The 22,192-nt window shown below is 42.5% G+C and overlaps 1 protein-coding gene across 1 annotated transcript in view; it reads right to left on the reverse strand.

Annotated features, from left to right (window-relative positions):
- Gldc (glycine decarboxylase) overlaps positions 1-22,192 on the reverse strand; it is a 95,703-nt gene that overhangs the window by 40,863 nt on the left and 32,648 nt on the right. Inside the window, exons 4-15 of the mRNA XM_042686705.1 lie at positions 19,848-20,012; positions 17,386-17,463; positions 15,368-15,515; positions 14,849-15,045; positions 14,043-14,139; positions 8,253-8,358; positions 7,363-7,502; positions 5,979-6,059; positions 3,779-3,876; positions 2,951-3,035; positions 2,732-2,773; positions 1,405-1,547 (exon numbers count right to left, since the gene is read on the reverse strand). Of these exons, the coding sequence (XP_042542639.1) occupies positions 1,405-1,547; positions 2,732-2,773; positions 2,951-3,035; positions 3,779-3,876; positions 5,979-6,059; positions 7,363-7,502; positions 8,253-8,358; positions 14,043-14,139; positions 14,849-15,045; positions 15,368-15,515; positions 17,386-17,463; positions 19,848-20,012 (1,380 nt within the window). The remainder of the gene's footprint in view (positions 1-1,404; positions 1,548-2,731; positions 2,774-2,950; positions 3,036-3,778; positions 3,877-5,978; positions 6,060-7,362; positions 7,503-8,252; positions 8,359-14,042; positions 14,140-14,848; positions 15,046-15,367; positions 15,516-17,385; positions 17,464-19,847; positions 20,013-22,192) is intronic.

A 22,192-nucleotide genomic window follows, 5' to 3' on the forward strand; every position in this document is an offset into this window, starting at 1 on the left:
AGATTTTTAAAAATGAGGGCTAGCCAAGCACCAGTGGCTCACACCTGTAATCCTAGCTACTCAGGAGGCTGAGATCTGAGGATCATCATTTCAGCTCGGCAAGGAAAGTTCATGAGACTCATCACCAATAAACCACCGGAAAACTGGAAGTGACACTGAAGCTGAAGTTGTAGAGCGCTACTAGCCTTGAGCTGAAGAGCTGAGGGACAGCACTCAGGTCCAGAGTTCAAGCCCCATAACTGACCAAAAAAAAAAGACGGAAGAGGGGAGGTCTTTTTAAAGTTTGTGACAGAACCAAAGTAGAACCCAAGCTCTTCGGGTACTACTATACTGTGATGCTAGTTTTTGTTAGGAGTTACCTTGTGTGCTTAAAGTCTTATTCTTTTATATTTTTGTTTCATTTGTTTTGGGCTATTTTTGAAACAAATTCTTGCTATGTTGTCTAAACTAGCCTGTAACTCAGTATCTTCCTGTCCTAAGATCACAAGTGCTAGGATTACAAGCATACCCCACCACACACACTGCTAATAATCTTCTTCTTCTATTATTATTGTTGTTACTGCTATTATTATTATTTCACAAGTCAGTTTGAATATAAAGCTTCTTGGTAATGGTATTAATTCTTTTTCTTTCTTCCTTTTTTTTTTTTTTGCCAGTCTTGGGGCTTGAACTCAGGACCTGGAAACTGTCCCTGAGCTTCAAGGCTAGCACTTTACCACTGGAGCCACAGTGCCACTTCCAGCTCTTTCTGGGTAGTTTATTGGAGATAAGAGTCTCCCAGACTTTCCTGCCTGGGCTGGCTTCAAACCACAATCCTCACTCTTGAGTAATTAGGATTTCAGGCATGAGTCATTGGTGCTCTGCTATAATCTTATTCTTATGTGATATCATTGACAGGTGTCAATTCCAAAGTGTTCATTTCCAAAGGTGTTCATTTCCAAAGATGTCTCCCAACGTCCAGAACCATCTGCTGTTCGCTACCACTACCAGTCTAGGTTGGATGTGTGGCTTATTATTACAGACAGAACAAGGTACTGTGTAACTTCAAAAGCTGGGCTGTAAACATTTCACAGCTTCTGCCTGCTTTCTCTTGGAGCACTCCATTTTGAATCCAGACATCACACTGTAAAGATGCTCAAGAAACAACAGGAAAAAGCCCATACAGAAAAAAAAAAAAAATCTAGGCCCTGCTCAGAGTCACCAACTACACTCCAGCCAACAAACCGTCGCCAGCCTCTTAGCTATGTGAGTGAGGCCTCACCATCCTGGTGAGTAGAAGTGTCCAGTCAATGCACAGAATGAAGAAAAATAATCACTGTGTTAAGCCTCTGACTTTTAGAGTGGGTGTTTTACAACTAGTCTTATTTAAAAAAAAAAAAAAAAGAGGGAAAGAAATCCCCTTACCTGTTAGGCTGGAAAGAGATCCGGTCATAACCTGTGAGTTCACATAAATCTTTCTCAAGCTCTCGAAAAAGCTGTTGGTATCCCTGGGCTTGGTCCAGAGGCACAAAGGGGTGGATGTTTGCGAATTCTTTCCACGTGATGGGCTGAAGAGTAAGAGGGGAAGGAAAACATAATATAACAACTTCAGTGATGATGATGATGACCGCAATCCCTAATACAAACAATGCCTCCTATGTGTAGGGACTATTCAAAGTGCTGGGCATATTAACTCATTTAATTCTTGCCACACTCTTGTAAGGTACAGTCACTATCTGCACTGCACAAGTGCAACACGCACACTTCACAATGGACTTATAAACAAGAACAAAAAGGTCCCTGAACAGACTTCTATGGACACATACTATTCCTGCTCTTCACTAAGCAGAACAAGCCATGGCACAAAAGTAAATTTAAAAACCCTACCCAATACAACATGATTTCCTACGCATCATGTGAATTGTCACATTTTACCTAAGGAATAAAAACGAGTAAGTTGCAGATGCTCACCCTTGTAATCCTATCTACTCAGGAGGCTCAGATCTGAGGATCATGGTTCAAAGCCAGCCCTGGCAGGAAATTTGTCAGACTCTTATGTCCAATAAACTATCAGAAAAGGTCAGAAGTGGAGCTGTGGCTCAAGTGGTAGAGTACTAGCAAAAGAAGCTCAGGGACAGTGGCTAGGCCCTGAGTTCAAGCTCCAGACTCATTACCTTACTGATGTAACTATAACCTCTCTGTACTGCATCTTTACAAGAAAACAAAATTTAAAAAAAAAAAAAAAAAAAAAAAAGATAGGCTGGGCAATACAGCGAAGTCCACCTAAAATAGTAACAACATTAATTACTCATTACTAATTGATTATAATCAACAATAATGTTATTACTATCAATAATAGTAATTATTAATAATTAGTTAGCAAGTGTGAGAACTGCGAGGCATTCTCATAGGATTGAGGAACAAGGTTAAGAAAAAGCACTTATTGGGCTGGGAATGTGGCTCAGTGGTAGAGGGCTTGCCTAGCATCCATAAAGCCCTGGGTTTGATTCCTCAGTACCACATACACAGAAAAAGCCAAAAGTGGTGCTGTGGCTCAAATGGTAGAGGGCTGGCCTTGAGCAAAAAGAAACTCTGGGACAGCACCTAGGTCCTGAGTTCAAGTCCCAGGACTGGTATCAAAAAAAAAAAAAATTCAGAAAAAGCACTTATGAAGTCACTGTCCTGGTAACTCGTCTTTAGTAACTGGAAAGCTGCCCCAGAAAGTACCCTCTTCAGAGAAGAGGCTACTTACTGTCAGTTCAGAGGCGCTGTTGAGCTTCATGGTGCAGGATCCCTTTAGGAAACACAGGCAAAATGTATCACATTAGTGATTTCCTACAGTCCATGTATCAACCCCACCGTCTCCCCATACAGCCAGCCACCTCTTTTCCCTCTTGTAGCATGAGATATGATTCAAAGGAGTCTGGGCAAGATAAGGACTAGAGGTGAATAGAAAGTCAAAAACAATTACCAGTGGAATCATGCTGTGAACAAGGGAAATGTCTTTGTTTTCTAGTTTCTTCATGTAGCGGACAATATTTGTTTCTGAATGATAGCTGTGGATATAAAACACGAGGTTAGGGCCAAGAAAATTAGACAAGAACCACACACATCCTCATGAAAGTAAGACACACTGAGATCTATCTTCAAAATAAAGAGCAATTGTGACCATGGCAAACATGTCAACTACATCTGAAGAAAGGGCCTATACCCCCACAGACCTCAGAGGATGGCTGATGAAAAGAAGCCATCAGAAGCTGGGTGCCAGTGGCTCACACCTATAATCCTAGTTACTCAGGAGGCTGAGATCTGAGGATTGCAGTTTGAAGCCAGCCCAGGCCAGAAAGGTCATGAGACTCTTATCCAATTAACCACCAGAAAGCCAGAAGTAGAGCTGTGGCTCAAAGTGTCAGAGAGCTAGACTTGAACACAAAAGCTTAAGGACAGCATCCAGACCTTGAGTACAAGCCCCACAACCAGCCAAAAACAAACAAAAAAGCTATTTTTAAGCAAAAGAGGAAGGTTGGAAAGAAGAGGATATAAGATTCTGGAGGAGAAAATTCAGCTTGGCCAACTTCATCTACAAATTCTTCTCTACATGAACTTACTGTGCCAGCAGAAAATACCCATCAGGAAACTAGGTATGCTTGGCTCAATGAGGCATATTGATTTACCAGTGAGCCATAGCTAAGCCACAATAACCTAAGCTACATAATGGTTGCTGTCAGAAGTAGCTCCCCAAGGAGCTCCCTAGCTTGTGCCAAGACAAAAGATATGAAAGTAATCAAGTCACACAAACCTGTTGAACACCTGATGTGTGAGAAACTGGCTGGTTCTCTTGAATGTAGACCCCAGAATACCTCTTCTCTCTTCTCCCATGCTTTCAGCCACCAATTCCTATATGGAGAGACCACAGAAGCTCAACGACAGAAGTTATACCTGGAAATGTGTGCGGACATCCAGGCTTCCAGGAAGCTAGGCCACAAATCACACAAAATGAATTACAGACTTCATTTAAAAGACAAAATGCTGGGCTGGGAAGGTGGCTTAGTGGTAGAGCGCTTGCGTAGCATGCATGAGGCCCTGGGTTCAATTCCTCAGCACCACATAAGCAGAAAAGGCCAGAAGTGGAGCTGTGGCTCAAGTGGTGGAGCGCTAGGCTTGAGCTGAAGAGCTGAGGGACAGAGCCCAGGCCCCAGCACCCAGAGTTCAGGCCCCACGACAGACAAAAAAAAAAAAAAAAGACAAAATGCAGCCAGGCACCAGGGCTCACGCCTGTAATCCTAGCTACTCAAGAGGCTGAGATCTGAAGATCATGGTTGGAAGCCAGCCTGGGCAGGAAACTTCGTGAGACTCTTATCTCCAATAAACCACTCAAAAACTAGAAGTGGTGCTGTGGTTCCAAGTTGTACAGTGCTAGCCTTGAGCAAGAGCTCAGAGACAGTGCCCAGGCCCTTCCTTCAAGCCTCATGAGAAAGATAGAAAGAAAGAAAGAAAGAGAGAGAGAGAGAGAGGGGGGGGGGGGAAGGAAAGGAAGGAAGGAAGGAAGGAAGGAAGGAAGGAAGAAAGGACCCTGAATGGTGATAATAGTTCTTAAATATGACATCAAGAACATGAGCAACAAAAGAAAAATAGATAAAATGTATTCCATTAATTAAAAACATTTGGGGCTGGGTGCCTATAGCTCATACCTATAATCCAAGCTACTCAAGAGGCAGATACCTGAGGATATCAGTTCAAAGTCAGCCTGGCAGGAAAACCCATGAGGCTCTTATTTCCAATTAACTGCTAAAAAAAATCCAGAAGTAGAGCTGTGACTAAGTGGTAAGTGCTAGCCTTGAGCAAAAGCAGCTCAGGGACAGTAACTGAGCCCCAGGGCCAGGATACACACACACACACACACACACACACACACACACAAAAATTAAACTATCACATACATGTGTATATATATGTATCTGTGTATTAATACATTTATTTATATGTGTATATATGTGGAGCACATGGGCAGCAAAGATGGCGCTGGGAGGGGGTTGAGTGGGCAGAGCCTAATTTACTGGAGAGCACATGGCCAGTCAAGATGGCTCTGGGAGGGGTTGAGTGGGCAGACCCCAATTGATCTTCTGATCAGTGCCTAACCAGCCCGTGAGGGCTCAGGTGAATGATAGGGTGTGACCTTGACAGTGATTGGTTCCTCTTCCTCCCTTACCATACCACCCACCCTTGTTGTCTTTAAAAGGGGCTGCTCTCTGTTAATAAACGAGTTTTTCTACCTGCTGGATTTGGCTCCCCGCTGTGTCTGATTGTCTCCTGGGCTGAGGGAGGCTAGGGAACGGGCGAGCGCCGCACTTACCTTTCCTCGGACCCCGTCCGTCTTTCGTGGGACGGACGAAGACCCAACATATATATATATGTATATACATATATATTTGTATATATGTGTATATATGTGTATATATATGTGAAGTCTGGTCTGGTGTAATTCCTTTCTCATAAGGCTCAACTTGGACATAATGCCACCCCTGATGCCTTGGAATAACTGAGGACTTTTTAACTTAAAATTCTTATTGTAAAGGCGATATGTGCGCACGCGCGCACACACACACACACACCAGCACACACACACGCATGCACACACACATATATTCATCTCCGTAGTCTCAAGCAGTAGCATAGTTCCTGGCACATATTAGGTCCCCAATAATTACTTATTAAATGAATAAGCATCATATCTTACCCAGAACTGATTTGAAACAAGATGCCAATGTCATTAATCTTGTATTTGGGATAATTTCAATTAAGCACTATTAATAATCCTTCCAAATAGGTCATTGATGTCAGAAGGAACAAAGGTCAATCACTGCCATAAGTTGAACTGGGGGCTGCCTAGTTTCATACCTGAACTTACCTCCTAAAAGTCAGGACTACGAGAGTTAAAACAATCTTTGATGCTATCTCTAACAGTCATTATAAAGAATGTGTGTGTCTATTTTACTTACTGCGGATGACTCACAACCGAAGATCCACAACAAATCATCTAGATCTTTTTCATTGACTGTTTCATCCAAGGAAATACCAAGCTACAGAAACAGAAGCAAATGGGCACCATCAGTTCTAAACTCCAAGATCAGTGTGTAGTAAGGAGACCAGGTCTAAGTAATGTCACCTTGTAACATGATACATCTGCATATCCTCTGAAATAGAGCTCTCCTTGCTCTATCAACTGAGCTAGACATCTGCAATTCAAAGGACAGCTTATCTCACCTCTAGGTCTTTGGAGCTGGGTGGACAGCCCCTATCACCCAGTTAGGCACCAGGATGGCTTGTGAGAGCCAGGTGATTACTTAGATCCAGTCTCCCTACTTCACGTGGAAGTGCCATCACAGAGACTAAAATTCTCAGTCATGCCTGAAGAAGGTAGATCATGCCTGTAATCCTAGCTACTCAGGAATCTGAGAGCTAGAGGACTGCAGGTCACAGAAAATTTCACGAAACTCTTTTTTCCAGTTAACTAGCAGAAAAGCTAGCTAGAGGCATGATTTAATTGGGAGAGCACCAGCCAAGCACACAAACTGAGCAAATGTGAAGCCCTTGAGTTCAAGCTCCCATGCGGGCAAAAAAACAAAAAATTAAATTAAATAGGGCTGGGAAGATAGCTCAGTGGTAGAGCGCTTGCCTTGCAAGCCTGAGGCCCTGGATTTGATTCTTCAGCACCACATAAGCAAAAAGAAAAAAGCCGGAAGTGGTGCTGTGGCTCAAGTGGTAGAGCGCTAGCCTTGAGCTGAAGAGCTGAGGGACAGCGCCCAGGCCCTGAGTTCAAGCCCCAGGACTGGCAAAAAATAAATTAAGTAAGTAAACATTGATTACAAAGAATAAGCTCCATTACCTGTCTTACATACCTGTACTTACACACCTCTCTGCATATCGCCTTTACAATAAGAATTTTAAGTTAAAAAGTCCTCAGTTATTCCAAGGCATCAGGGTGGCATTATGTGCAAGTTGAGCCTTATGGGAAAGGAATTACACCAGACCAGACTTCACATGGCTTAGACATCTGCAGTGACTGAAATACATACCCACTGGAACAGAGTATGTTGAACCTCTTCTAGCCTACATTTACATTATTGTATCACAGATCACTTGTGTGAGTATCTTGAACAGTTTTGGGAATTTTGTGAAAACACACAGTCTTGAGGAAAGTTGAAAATAAGTCTTTGTGTTTTATTTGACAAGGTCATAGTATTCCAAACTAGGCATGAAAACTGCTTACCAAAAAATTAAGATAGTGATCAAATAAAAAAAAAAATCTAAGTAAATAGCCAAGATTTTATGAAGAGAACACAGGAAAGTATAACTGGTAAAGATACTGAAAGTTTGACTTACTGTGCCATCTTCAAATAACCGAAAATTGATTTGCCGCTGAGCAGCCCTGGCCAAAACTTCTTTCACTGAGCAGCCGCACTGAACCTTCAGGGTGTCAAAAAATAAGTCATGCTGGAGTTGATGCCCTGCTCGCCTGAGACCTGTAGAAGATAGGAGAACCACTAGCCTCAAGTACAGCACCCAGCTCCATGGCTACTTTTATTTCATAAAGAAATAAAGAGGTAACTTCTACTATAGGCTGTTCTTGATCCTGGCCAGTGTTCCTATGCATACTTTAAAAATAAGTTAAATACATGATATAAGGGGTGACTTCCACCAAGAAGTACTGAACATTTAAATGAACATGTTAAATTATAAAGAACTTGTACAAGCTTTTAAAGTTCAGAAAAAAATTAAATAGCTGGTAGATCACACCTATAACAATCAGGAGGCTAAGATCTGAGGATTCTGATATAAAGCCAGCCTGGGCAGGAAAGTCCATGAGACTCTTATCTCCAATTAACTCACAAGCCACAGCTCCACTTCTGACTTTTCTGGTGCTTAATTGGAAGTAAGAATCTCACAAGCTTTCCTGCCCTGGTTGACTTCAAACAGTGATCCTCTGATTTCAGCTTCACAAGTAGCTAGGATTACAGAAGTGAGCATTTTTCTTTCTTTCTAAGTGTTCTGTGTTCATTTTTTCCATCACAGCATTCATTCTTTTTGTTCTTTTAGGAGGGAGAAGAGAATCAGAATCCTATATATCCTAAGATTGATACTTAGTCTATCATAGATAATAAAAATGTTCTCATCTGACTTTTAATTTTGCAATCAGTATTGGTTATGTTCCAAGTTTTCAACTGTATCAAATTTACCAGTCTTGTTATGCCAAAAGCAGATATTGGACTTACCTTCAGACAAAATCAAAGTGGCATTGTGTACCCTTCTAGCAATATGCTCCAACCCGTGGGATCCATGGTAGATGGCAAACATGGCAGCCATATTTGCCAGGAGGGCCTAAAAGAATAAAGAATCAGGTACAAAAATGTGATTAAAAAACACAAAGGCTGGGGCTGGGAAGGTGGCTCAGTGGTAGAGTGCTTGCCTTGCATGCCTGAGGCCCTGGGTTCGATTCCTCAGCACCACATAAGCAGAAAGAAAAAAGCTGGAAGTGGCGCTGCGGCTCAAGTGGTAGAGCACTAGCCTTGAGCTGAAGAGCTGAGGGAGAGCGCCCAGGCCTAGAGTTCAGGCCCCATGACTGGACCAAAAAAAAAAAAAAAAAAAAACCCACAAAGGCTCATGCCTGTAATCCTAGCTACTCAGAGGCTGAGATCTGACTATCATGGTTCAAAGCCAGCCCGGGCAGGAAAGTCTGTGAGGCTCTTATCTCCAATAAACCGCCAGAAACCAGAAGTAGCACTGTGGCTCAAGTGGTAGAGCACTAGCCTTGAGCTGAGGGACAGTGCCCAGGCCCAGAGTTCAAGCCCCACGACCCAAAAAAAAAGGCCAGGCATCAGTGGCTCACGGCTGTAATCCTAGCTACTCAGGAGGCTGAGAGCTGAGGATCCTGCCCCAGGCAGGAAAGTCCGTGAGACTATTATCTCCAATTAACCACTAGAAAACCAAGAGTTGGTGCTGTGGCTCATAGTGATAGAGTGCTAGCCTTGAGGACACAGCACTTGGGCCCTGTTCAAGTCCCACAACAGAACCCCAGCTCTCCCCCTCCAAAAAATGATGGCAAGGAGAAATCATAGGTCTTAAGATGGCAAAACTAAAAACAGGAACAAAACAAATTGCTCCTTTTTCTGCCTTCCCTGTGATCGTTGGGAAAAGTGCATGTCTACCCTCAAATTTAACCACTGCGCGGAGGGTTGGAGGCTGCAACATAATCAGATTCACAATAGGGAAGAATAGTCTGCTCCAAGCACAAAAGGCAGTATACACATTCAAAGCCGGTGGAGCAACAGATGTGAAGATGGAAGGTGAGAGCTGAGAATTTTACACTCAGTCCTCAAGAATAAAGCAGCAAGCAACTTCCAAATGACTCAACTCAGGGAATACACTTCAGCTAACTTAACCTAACACCTTAAATAAAACAATTGAGGCTGAGTTTCAGACAAGATGAATGACGCTGGGCTGTAGTTTATTGGTAGTGTGCCTGGCACACACTAGTCCTCTCTTCAATCCCCAGCATCGAAAAAATAAAATGTTAAATTTAATAATTAAGAACGCCAGGTGAGAGCTGGTAGTCAATGTTCAAAGACAGCCCCAGCAGAAAAGTCTTTGTTACTCTATCTCCAACTAACCAGCAAAATGCCAGACTGGAGATAGGGCTCAAGTGGTAGAGTGCCAGAGCAAAAAACACTCAATGACCTGAGTTCAAGTCCCAGTACTGGCACAAAATAATAATAATCGTAATAATAATAATAATAATAATAATGCGGGCAGGGCACCAGTAGCTCACATCTGTAATCCTAGCTACTTAAGAGGCTGAGAGGGGCTGGGAAGGTGGCTCAGTGGTAGAGCGCTTGCCTTGCATGCTTGAGGCCCTGGGTTCGATTCCTCAGCACCACATAAGCAAAAAGAAAAAAGCCGGAAGTGGCGCTTGTGGCTCAAGTGGTAGAGTGGTAGCCTTCAGCTGAAGAGCTGAGGGACAGTGCCCAGGCCCAGAGTTCAGGCCCCATGACTCGACCAAAAAAAAAAAAAAAAAATAGGCTGAGATCTGAAGATCGAAGTTGAAAGCCAGCCCAATCAGGAAAGTCCATGAGCCTCTTATCTCGAAAACACTGGAAGTGACACTGTGGCTCAAAGTGGTACATTACTAGTCTTGAGTGAAAAAGCTCAGGGACAGCACCCAGACCCTAAGTTCAAGCCTCATGACTGACAATTTTTTTAAAAAAGCATAATATAAATAGCTTGAAGGTTTCATGAGCTCCTTGGTATAGCTTTTTATAATAGCTATCAATCTACTGAGTTATTTTTGCACAAAGCAATTGTCAGATTCTTTTATAGCTTATCAACTTTATCCATATATAAGGAGATACATTCTTTTTAATAATTGTTACTAATTTCTACGGGGGCATGAACTCTTGACACGTCTGCTCAATAGCTGGTACTTTAGCACCTGAACCATGCCTCCACCTAACTCCTTTCTAAGTAGAATAAACTTTTATCTCTTGGTCCTGAGAGTGACAACCTCAATTTCAAATTCAACTGAAGCCAGGGACCAGTAGCTCATACCTGTAATCCTAGCTCCTTAGGAGGCTAAGACAGGGCAGGAAAGTCCAGGAGACTCTTATCTCCAATTGTTAGAAATACACAATTACTCTCCAGTGTCAGAAATGAAGAGACACGCATGAGATAGAAGAGATTTCATCAAGGCAATTTGCTTTTGTGCATAAGGGTGCAATACCATCACTCTCCCCAGAGTTAGGCAGGTGCACTGGGAAGAGCAGTTTGCTAGGATTTTATCCATATCCAAATTGCCCTCCCCTGTGTCAAGGAGTTAGGCTCACATTCTAAATATACCTGATCAAGCCGGGTGCTGGTAGCTCACGCCTGTAATCCTAGCTACTCAGGAGGCTGAAATCTGAGGATCACGGTTCCAAGCCAGCATGGGCAGGAAAGACCGCGAGACTCCTATCTCCAATAAACCACCAGAAAACTGGAAGTGGCGCTGTAGTTGAAGTGGTAGAGTGCTTGCCTTGAGCTGAAGAACTGAGGGACAGCGCCCAGGCCCATAGTTCAAGCCCCACGACCAACAAAAAAAACAAATAAATATACCTGATCACCAAGGTTAGGAAGAGGACTGTTCTTTAATTTTTTTCCCCCAAGGTTTACAATTTTTGTTCCATTACAGCTGGAGAGGAGCAGGGCTGGGAACAAGGGTGGCTGGCAGATACAGTTGTAAGAGGCTGGTAAGCTCGGTGGAAAGCTCCTTGAAAGGGGTTTTACTTCTTTTAACTCCATTGATGAAGACTGCTCTTTCTAACAAGCAGTACAGACTGGGCAGTTAGTTTGTTCTTTTAACTCCTTTGATAAAAATTTATCTCCCTAACTCCGCTAGTTGATCTCAAGCAGCACACCTGGTGATTACAATTCCTTCTGTCAACTCCTTTGATACAAGATTCACGTTCCTCAGTGGCTGCTGGCCACAAACAACACAGGTAATAGTCAAAAAGCAAGTCATTCAGGGAAATGTTATAAAACAGAGGCACTTTAGTTGGACAGAAAAGATTAGCTAGCACTTCCACAGCTTTAACCATTTCCAGATGAGGGTCTCACTTTCCTTCCAGGCTGCCTTCATACTGGGATCCTCAGATCTCAGCCTCCTTAGTAGCTAAGATTACAGGCAAGAGCCACAGGCACCTGGCTGTTTCTGCTTGCCTTTTAAAATTAAAAGGAGACACAGTTGTTTAGGGGAGAAGAGGCAGAATAGATAAGGTGGAGACAGGCAAATTAGACTATTTTTAGTAACTATCACAAGATTCAAACACAAAAAGAAAAACTAAGAAATAAACTAGAAAAAAAAGATGAAGTCTCCACCTTGTATATCTCTTTTTAAATGTTAACCATTAGGTGCAAGATAAGGTACTATCTAAATCAACCTTCTCCATTGAAATGGTAAATATCTGGGAACTTTACAAGAATGGGTAAAAATATAAAGAACAAAAGGCAAGTTAGGCAAGGGAAAGCCCTGCCTATCTTACTCAGAGCCTTCCTCCAGGGGTGAAAGGGGGAGTTAAAGAGACCAGACCAAGTATATTCCCCCCAGCGCCCCCCCCCAGCTCAGAAAGAACAAAGGCAGCAAGTTAACAGCTGTCAAGTTAACAGCTGTCATTCTGAGTCTTGAACTCCCATTTCCTGCATGAAAGAGGAAATGCTTGTTTTCTTTTTTATTGGTTGTGAGGCTTGAACTCTGGGCCCAGGCACTGTCGCTAAACTCTTTTTTTTTTTTTTTGTCTGGTCGTGGGGCCTGAATTCGGGGCCTGGGCGCTGTCCCTCAGCTCTTTAGCTCAAGGCTAGCGCACTACCACTTGAGCCACAGCGCCACTTCCGGCTTTTTTCTTTTTGCTTATGTGGTGCTGAGGAATCGAACCCAGGGCCTCAGGCATGCAAGGCAAGCGCTCTACCACTGAGCCACCTTCCCAGCCCACTGTCGCTAAACTCTTTAGCTCAAGGCCGGTGCTCTACCACTGGAGTCACAGTGCCACTTCCAGTTTTCTGGTGGTTAGAGATAAAAGTCTCAGGAACTTTCCTTCCCCGGGCTGACTTTGAACCGTGGTCCTCAGATCTCAGCCTCCTGAATAGTTAGGTTTACAGGTGTGAGCCACTGGTACCTTACATGTTTCTCTTTTTCTATTTCTCCATAACTTTGTCATAGCAAAACAAATCTGTGTTAGATAAAAAAAGAAAAGAAAAAAAGAAGATGGGGGTGGGAAGAACAGAGGAAGAAATTAAAACCTTCACAGGGCATTACAGTATCAAAGGATCAAAGGAATAAAGACCAAGAAATTCCAAATATTTTGACAAATAAGGTAAAAATTGAATCTAGAATCTCTTAAAGACAACAAATAATGAAAATGTTTTAAATGCTTATTGTTTTTAGAGATGCAAATTGAAACTGCAATTAAATATTCACTCACTAGTATGACTATGACCAAAAACAAAAAAAACAAAACCAAACAAAAACCACAAAAAATAGAGAAAACTAATGGTGAACTGTGAACAACTCAGAACCTCATACTGATGGGAAATGACTTAAAAGAACACTCACCAGCCTCCCTGACCCATACTAAGAACTGCCTTACTGCAGGCACCATGGAATCATTTCCCTTCCCTTTCCCATTCCTCACAGCTATGAACTGAAGCCAACCCAGGACTGGTAATAGGAATGGAAAATGGTGGACTGGGAGCATAATTCAAGCGGTAGAGTACTTACCTAGTAAAACGGTATGGCTATTTTTGAAAATAATGTGGAAGTTTGTTAAAAAGTTAAAAGATAGTACATGCAGCAGTAGAAAAACAATGTTATTTTGGTTCTAGTAAGACCATACTCTTATCCAACTACTAAGATCTTATCATTTCTGGGATGTCCCCTGCTCAGTGGATCAGCACGAGAAGGAATGGGTGATGAACTTGAAATAGGGAGACTGGCTCTGCCCAGCGCCTTTTGGCCACATGGTGGATGGTAGGGTTTGGCATCTTGTCTTCATGATGGAGGAAGTTGAAGCCCGGACCTCCCAGGTAACGTGTGTGCCCAAATCCCTGGAGGCAGGGGCAGGTGCTTGGATGACAGATTACTAAACCTGTCAGTCCTGTGCCTGGGAATAGGGAGTTTCCTGTGACCCTGCCCCCTGACCTGACCCTATTTAGGCCTGGACCAGCTCAAGCACCATTACCCCATGCCATATATCTTGGTGTTTATGTCCTGTCTCCTGGATCTTCTCCAGTCACCATGGTGTCCCAGTTGGTTTGTTGGTATTGTTTTTGTTCTTTCTCTCATCTCTGGCCTTCATGGCTCAGTTTCCTAACAATGTTTAATGTATTTGCTGGCTGCTGGTCTTGGAGACAGGAGTCCACCACAGAGTCACTGGCCTTTTAATAAAGACTCCAAGATTCGACCTCTCAAAATGTGGCATCTCTTTTCTCAGTTTACAACAAACTCAGCTCTGGGAACCATGAGGTCAGATGTGATTTACCTGGGCTGTACAGATGTTGCTGGTGGCTTTGTCCCTTCGGATGTGTTGCTCCCTGGTTTGAAGAGCAAGTCGATATACTTCTTTCCCAGTGGCATCTCTGGACCAAGACAATTACATATGGTCAGCACAGATAATCCCAGCACCATGATTTGCCACAATGAACAAGCATCTTTCCTTCTTAGCTTAAGTGAACTCAGTGAAGTTATTTGAAGGTAAATTCATAACAGTTCCCAAACCATCTTCAAAGCACTGAGATATATATATATAAAAGGCTAGGAACAGTGAAGGATGTATTAGAAATAAACCAACCTAATAGAATGATGGTGACAGGATTAAAATTCACCCTAACCTTCTTGGCAGACACAGAAAAAAGGGAAATAGATCCCTGAGAAAATAGAGTTTCTGTACCAGAAATACAGAGACAATGTCCATTACAAAAGAAAAAGGAATGCTAATAGTCTTACCATTTTTCTCTAAATGTTTAATATAATTCATAAATATGAGAAGACTCAGTTAGCAAGGCACCAGTGGCTCATGCTTATAATCCTAGCTACTCAAGAGGCTGAGATCTGAGGATCGTGGTTCAAAGCCAGTTCAGGCAGGAATGTCCATGAGACTCTTATTTCCAATTAACCACCAGAAAACCAGAAGTGGCACTGTGGCTCCAGTAGTAGAGTGCTCGCCTTGAGCTGAAGAACTGAGGGCCAGCACCCAGGCCTAGAGTTCAAGCCCCATGACTGACAAAAAAAAGAGGACCCACAAAGATCATACCCATAATAAAAGAGAGGAAGCAGGAGCTGCTTTACCTGGTGACCCCCACCATCCTTCCAGGTATCATCCTCACCAAGTTTTCTCTGACAGCAAAAAAGGCTGCATGTGGTCCCCCATAGCCCAGTGGCACTCCAAACCGCTGTGAGCTACCCAGGGCAATGTCCACCCCAAACTCTCCAGGGGGCTTCAAGATACACAGAGCCAAAAGGTCAGTAGCACAGCAGGTCAGGCTCTGAAAAGGAAATGAGAGAAGGGGTCAAAGGGTTGTTACCTTTGCAGAGAAGAGATGGAGAACACACAGAGAATAATGTTAACTCAGGCAGAGTGACTGAGTTCACATTCAGGAAACTCTGTATGCCTGTGTACTCCTTTAACATTTACGGGTCCCTACAATGTGCCAGGAAACCAGTGGCCTGAATAAAGGAAGAGAAAGAAATAGGAAGGAGAATTCCACCATTCCATGTGATAATGGTAAAGAAACGAAGATACACCCAAAGACAAACATAAAAACTGCAATAGACCACCCTGAGCCCCCACAAAAGGAGTCTGCTTACCCCAGCCTCGTGCGCTCTTTCCACGAGCTCTGTGAAGTCTTCCACCTTCCCCTCAGTGTCGGGGTACTGGAATAACACTCCACTCACGTCTTTTCCACTGAAGTCCATTTCATGGGGTAACTTCAGCTCAACAAGGACTCCCCTATATCTAGAAAGAGAGCAAAGAACAAACAGGCTTCATTGTATAAAAATAAAACCTACCATTTCTTTTCAGTAAAAGAGCGTTCATTTTCTGGGCCTTCTCTCAGTGTCATCCCACACCTCGCCTCTCTTCACCCCAAACCACTGCCTCAGCTAGATCTCTCTCTTCTTCGCTGACCATTCCCCTTCCCATTAGCCTTTCCTGTCAGAACCCACTCCTGAGAGAGGGTCCAGGGCATCACTTCCCAGGGCGAAAAGCCCAACAGATGAACAGAATCATCATCAGTCATTAGTCTTAGATGAATGGAAAAACCTCTGGAAGATGAGGAAGAACTTCCTGGGATTCCTAAAGGCCTCAAGTGATAATCACATGCCAGAAACCCCCTCTGTCATGGTGAGGTGGGTTTCCAAAGAAGAAAGCAAATATGATACTCAGTGGCTAATTGTGTAGAGTCTGTTTTAGCTGATTGTAGTACTAAACAAATGTACCACACTTGAATCTACTCATGGCCATGATATGAACTACATTGGTAGGAAATATACATAAATTAAACACAATTTTTTTCCTTCTGTTTTTCTAACTTTCCAAAATGCTGTTGAAATGATTTTTTTTAATTTTGAGTAGAATCTGTCTCTGTAGCCCAGGCTAGTCTAGAACTTATTGTACTATACAGCCCAGGCAAATCTCAAACTTTCAGTCTTTCTGATTCAGCCTCTTGTGTGTTGGAATTACAGACATATGCCACCACAGCTAGAAGAATTTAATATTTCAAATTTTCTTTTTACAAGAAGATGAAACCGGGCTGGGAAGGTGGCTCAGTGGTAGAGCGCTTGCCTTGCATGCCTGAGGCCCTGGGTTCGATTCCTCAGCACCACATAAGCAAAAAGAAAAAAGCCGGAAGTGGCGCTGTGGCTCAAGTGGTAGAGCTCTAGCCTTGAGCTGAAGAGCTGAGGGACAGAGCCCAGGCCCAGAGTTCAGGCCCCACGACCGGATCCAAAAAAAAAAAAGCCAAGAAGATGAAACCATGCTACAACTTACTATAAAACAAAGGAAAACCAGGCATTAGCACTGGTAGCACTGGCGTAATCCTAGCAACTCAGGAGGCAGAGGTCTGAGGCTCATAGTTAAAAGCCAGCCTGGGCAGAAAAAGTCTATGAGACTCTTATTTCCAATTAACCAGAAAACTGGAAGTGGAGCTGTGGCTCAAAGTGGTAGAGTGCTGGCTTTGAGTGAAAAAGAGCAGGGACAGCTCTCAGTCCTTGAGTTCAAGCCCCATAAAGAAAGGGGATGGGGGGAGAAGAAAGGAAGGAAGGAAGGAAGGAGGGAGGGAGGGAGGGAGGGAGAGAAGGAGGGAAGGAAGGAAGGAAAAGAGGAGGAAAAAGGAAAGGAAAGGAGAAAGGCAAGGCAAGGCTCTGGTGGCTCATGCCTGCAATCCTAGCTACTCAGAAGGCTTAGGACTAAACATTGCAGTTTGAAGCCAGTCTTGGCAGATAAATCTTAGTGACTCTAATCCTCAATAAACCAGCAAAAGGCTCAAAGTGGAAGTATAGCTCAAGAGGCAGAGTTCCAGCCATGAGAAAAAAGCTAAGGGAGAATGCAAGGTCCTGAGTTCAAGACCTGGGACAAGCACAAAAAACAAAACAAAACAAAACAAAAACATAAAGCAAGGCAACTAAGCCCACCATGCATGTCCCCCTCAATTGTGACAATGTACTTACCAGAGAGATTTCCTGATGAAAGTGAGAGGAATAAATAAAACTCAACCTCCTCCATTTAAAGCAGGTTCACCTCCATTCAGATTGAAAGTGAGAAAGAGAGAAATGATAGAGGTGAACATGGTATTACCCAGTTTTAAAACACAAATAAAATTAATTACTTGGCTCGAGTCTGGACAACAGCTATTGTCTGTGGGTGGCAACGAGGGTCAACAAAAAACTTCTTCCTCTTGTTGTGTCTGTTGAAAAGAAAAAAAAAGGCACATTCAAACATGAACATTTAAATCTCAAAGTTTCTAGCCAGACACCAGTGGCTCACACCTATAATCCTCGCTATTCAGGAGGCTGATATCTGAGGACCATGGTTCAAAGCCAGTCCGGGCAGGAAAGTCCTGAAACTCTTATCTCCAATTAACCACCAGAAAACCGGAAGTGGCACTGTGACTCAAGTGGCAGAGCACTAGCCTTAAGCTGAAGAACGCAGTGACAACACCCAAGCCCCAGAGTTCAAGCCCCACGACTGACTAAATAAATAAATAAGCAAACAAAGTTTCTTTTTTTTTTTTCAGTCTAAGAACGCAAAGCAAACATGGTACTGAGTACAAGTCTAAGCACAGTGGGAAAAGTACTGAGTCATTCATTACTAGCTAGTGATAGCTGCTGCGGTTCCACTTACATCCAACTCTCAGATAACCCCATTTAGCAATCTATGTGTGTGTTTGTGACACGTGTGCACGGGTCCTGGGACTTGAACTCAGGACCTAGACCCTCTTCCTTGTGCCAAGGCTAGCCCTCTACCACTTCAGCTACAGCTCTACTTCTAGCTTTTTACTGGCTAACTGGAGATAAAAGTTTCACAGATTCTCCTGCCGGGGCTGGCTTCAAACTACAATTCTCAGACCTGAGCCTCTTCCACAGGTAGGATTACAGGTGTGAACCACCAGTAATTTAGCACCACCAACTAGCAATTTTAAAATGGCCCAAATTTTGCATACTGAAATACACAGATCAAAGCTGGATCTAGGACCTACATCTCAGGAACCATGCCATGGTTCCAGGAAAAAAAATATGTGGATATAAACAGTTTGTATCAGAAGCACATCTGGGTAAAAGAAAAAAAAATATGTGGGATGTGGATGTAGGTTGTACTAGCCACTTAATTTCCCAGAAATACAGAAAATGAACACTCAACAAGGTCTTCCTTGGGAGACTAGGACTAGCAAATGACAGATTTTACTTTATATTCCATTCAACTGACTGGATTTTTTTCACTAAATACTGATATTACTTTTTTATTATCTAATATTAATCTTCTGGCTTTAATAACCTTAAGGTGCTAATATTTTTATGCCTTCTGTTTTAATTTTGTTTTATTTTTTGTTTATCTCATACCAAAGAATTGAATCCAGAACCTCATGCATGCTAGGCAACTACTCTCCACCATTAAACCACATTCCTAGCACCAGATATTACTTTTGTAATAAATGCAAACTTAATAGCATAATTTGAGTTGGAAGGACACAAACATAATAACCTAATGTGCAATACTTTTTACAATTTGAGCCTAAATAAATCTGGAGAAACAAGATGTCAAAGCTTAAATGGGGTTTGCTGTCAGTGGCCGACACCTATAATCCTAGCTACTCAGGAGGCTGAGCTCTGAGAATTGCAGTTAAAGGCCAATCAGGACAGAAAAGTCCATGCTAATCTTATCTCCAATTAACTACTAAAAAGCTAGAAATTGTGCTGTAGAGCCCTAGCCTTGAGCACAAAAGCCCTGGGATGGTGCCCAGGCTCTGAGTTCAAGCCCCAGGACAGGAACTGTCTGTGTGTGTGTGTGTGTATGTGTAAATATATATATGTAAATGAGGGCTGGAGAATAGCTCAAGGCTGCTAGGGTTAGGCTGAGTTTAAACTTCAGTACCATGTCCAACAATAACAACAACAGTGATAATGATGATAACAAATCACTGAGATTTAAACACATACACCTAAACTCACATGCTGTTTTATAAGGATAAGTCTAAATGCAAATCTCTAGGAATGAGAATTAAGGGGGAAAGGAAGTCAAGAATTTGCTGTGTGAGTAGCTCATCAACTCTAAGCAGTTCAAAGCAAATCCTGCACCTTATACACAAAATTCTCAGCTTTGTGCAACTCTGGAGAGAACTTAGACATCTTCATTGTTTCTTCCTGAGATCAGATGTAATGAGAGCTCTAGCAGTCACCTGCTAGAAAGAAGGATGAAGCCTTACACTGAAGATAGCATAGATAGGGGCTTTGGTTTCTTGGAGATGAGGGGAGTATACCATAACGTATCAGGATTATAATATTCAAGGGTTACTATACCACATCTGAATTCAGACTTAACTCTAGGCTTATTATGTAACATTATATAATGTTAAATAGTGACTTGGGAAAAAATACTATATGAGATCTTTTTGTTAACTGATACAGTAAGTCCATGATAATACCTACCATCCATACTCCTATGTGTTTATTAGGGGTGTGTGTGTGTGTACACATATGTATGTGAGGAAAGTCACTGAGCTCGCATATGTGCACAGCAGGAAAGGGACTGCAAGGTGTTTCCCTGTGGAAGGAATCCCAGGCTGTCTCTCACCTGTGGCACAGCTGCATGGCCTCTGCAGCTGCAGTGGCCTCATCCAGCAGGGATGCGTTGGCCATGTCCAGGCCTGTGATGTCACACACCATGGTCTGGTAGTTAAGTAAGCTCTCCAACCTCCCTTGAGACACCTCTGGCTGGTAAGGAGTATACTGGGTGATCCTGGTGGGCAGAGGAGGAAACAGAGGCCAGGTCTAAATGATTCCTCCTACGTTCACAGAAGCTCATGAAAAAAAAACCTGCATTTTAAAATCGAGTGCTTAAATCTCTTGAGAACAGATACTTATATAGCACATTAGTAAGTTTCCTTTTTGACATTCATTTAAGGAAGCTCAGAATTAAATCATAGCAACAATGCTATCCTGTGCTTCCTACTTATGCTTGTATCTATTTTTTTCCTTGAGGTGCTGGGATTTGAATCAAAAGCCTTATGCATGCTTACCAGTATGCTATTATTGAGCTCATGTTGGCTAAAACTTGTTATATAGTCCAAGCCAGCTTCAAATTCACCTCCACACCTAGCCTAGAGTGCTGGTACAGATGTGTGCCACCACACCAGACTTATTTTAATAGTCTTATTGTTTACATTTGTTTTATGGCAAACAATAAAATCATAAAATTCAATTGAGCCTCTATGATATTATAAACAGGAATTTTACCTATTACCTTTCTTTTTTTTTTTTGGTCAGTCGTGGGGCTTGAACTCTGGTCCTGAGCACTGTCCCTGAGCTCTTCAGCTCAAGATGAGCGCTCTACCACTTGAGATACAGCGCACTTCTGGTTTTCTGGTGGTTTATTGGAGATAAGAGTGTCACAGACTTTCCTGCCAGGGCTAGCTTTGAACCGCAATCCTTAGATCTCAGCCTCTTGAGTAGCTAGGATTACAGGTGTGAGCCACCAGCACCTGGCTCCTATTACCTTTCCTCTAAATAAAAAAATCCTTTTCAATAGCTCTCAATAATAAAACATCAAAATACCTAATTGTTCAATATGCAAATCTCCTTCCATTCATCCCTGCTTTTTTCTTTTTGACAGCTTTGAAATTAATATTTTAAGTTTCTTGATGAAGAAGTATGGTGGGAAGATGCACTAGCAAGCAGTACAATGTCATCATTGATTTATTGGTGTGTGTCACATACATACATGTGCACGCACACGCACACACACACACACACACACACATACACACATATATAGACAGAATAAATTTTTGCTTCAGTGAATTCATTGAACAGTCCAGCTTAGCAACAGAGAGTATGCCAGATTCTAAGTGGGTGGTGAACTGGAATGAATGAGGTACACAATACATGATGTACACAACTAAAAAGGAAGGGTGAACAGAAATGGGGTCATACAAAAGGCAGAGACAGCAGGCAGTTGTGATCTCAAATCACACAAGATCTTCACATGGCTTGCCACCATGAACAGATGTGACATTATTCTTGCCATATGGTTGGAATACCTGTCTAACGGGAAGCTTTCATTTGGCTCAGAACCATCATTTCTTTTTTTTTTTTCATTTTATTTTATTTATTATTTTTTTTTGTGGACATACTGTACAGAGGGGTTATAATTACATGGGCAGGATAATGCGTACATTTCTTATCAAGCATTGCAGCCTCCTCCTTTGTTTACCCTTCATATCCCTTCCCAGCCTCCCCCCCCACCCCCCATCCCCCCCCCACCAACGTTGTAAAGCTCGTTTTCAACCTGACAACTTGTACTTCTCATTGTTGCAACAGGTCCACCTGTATCCTTAAATGACTTGTTTTTCCCCATCTTCTCCACAAGTTATACTGACATCAAATATAGTGAAAGCAGGGGTTATAATGTGAGGGAGGGACATACAAAGCAACAAAGAAATAATCTTATAAATGCATTAGAAACACATGCATGAAAGAAAAAAAAACATTAAAATACATATCTAAGGGTTCATTTTCCTAACATCACATTATCTGACCTTTTCCACTTGACTCATACATATACTAGATATTGCAAATAAGGGAAACCATGGGACCTATGTTTCTTTGGGCCTGGCTTACTTCACTTAATATAATTTTTTCCAAGTTTTTCCATTTCCTAACAAATGGGGCAATGTCATTCTTTCTGATGGAGGCATAGAATTCCATTGTGTATATATACCACATTTTCTTGATCCATTCATCTACTGAGGGGCATCTGGGTTGGGTCCATATCTTAGCTATGGTAAATAATGCTGCAATAAAATAGTTGTGCTGGTAGCTTTAGTGTGGTCTTGTTTGTAAACATTTGGGTAAATGCCCAAAAGTGGGACTGCTGGGTCATAGGGGAGCTCTATGTGAAGTCTTTTGAGGAACCTCCAT

Source organism: Dipodomys spectabilis, unplaced genomic scaffold (genome assembly GCF_019054845.1).
Source record: "Dipodomys spectabilis isolate Male_0828 unplaced genomic scaffold, ASM1905484v1 ptg000098l, whole genome shotgun sequence".
In the NCBI taxonomy this organism is placed as follows: Eukaryota; Metazoa; Chordata; class Mammalia; order Rodentia; family Heteromyidae; genus Dipodomys; species Dipodomys spectabilis.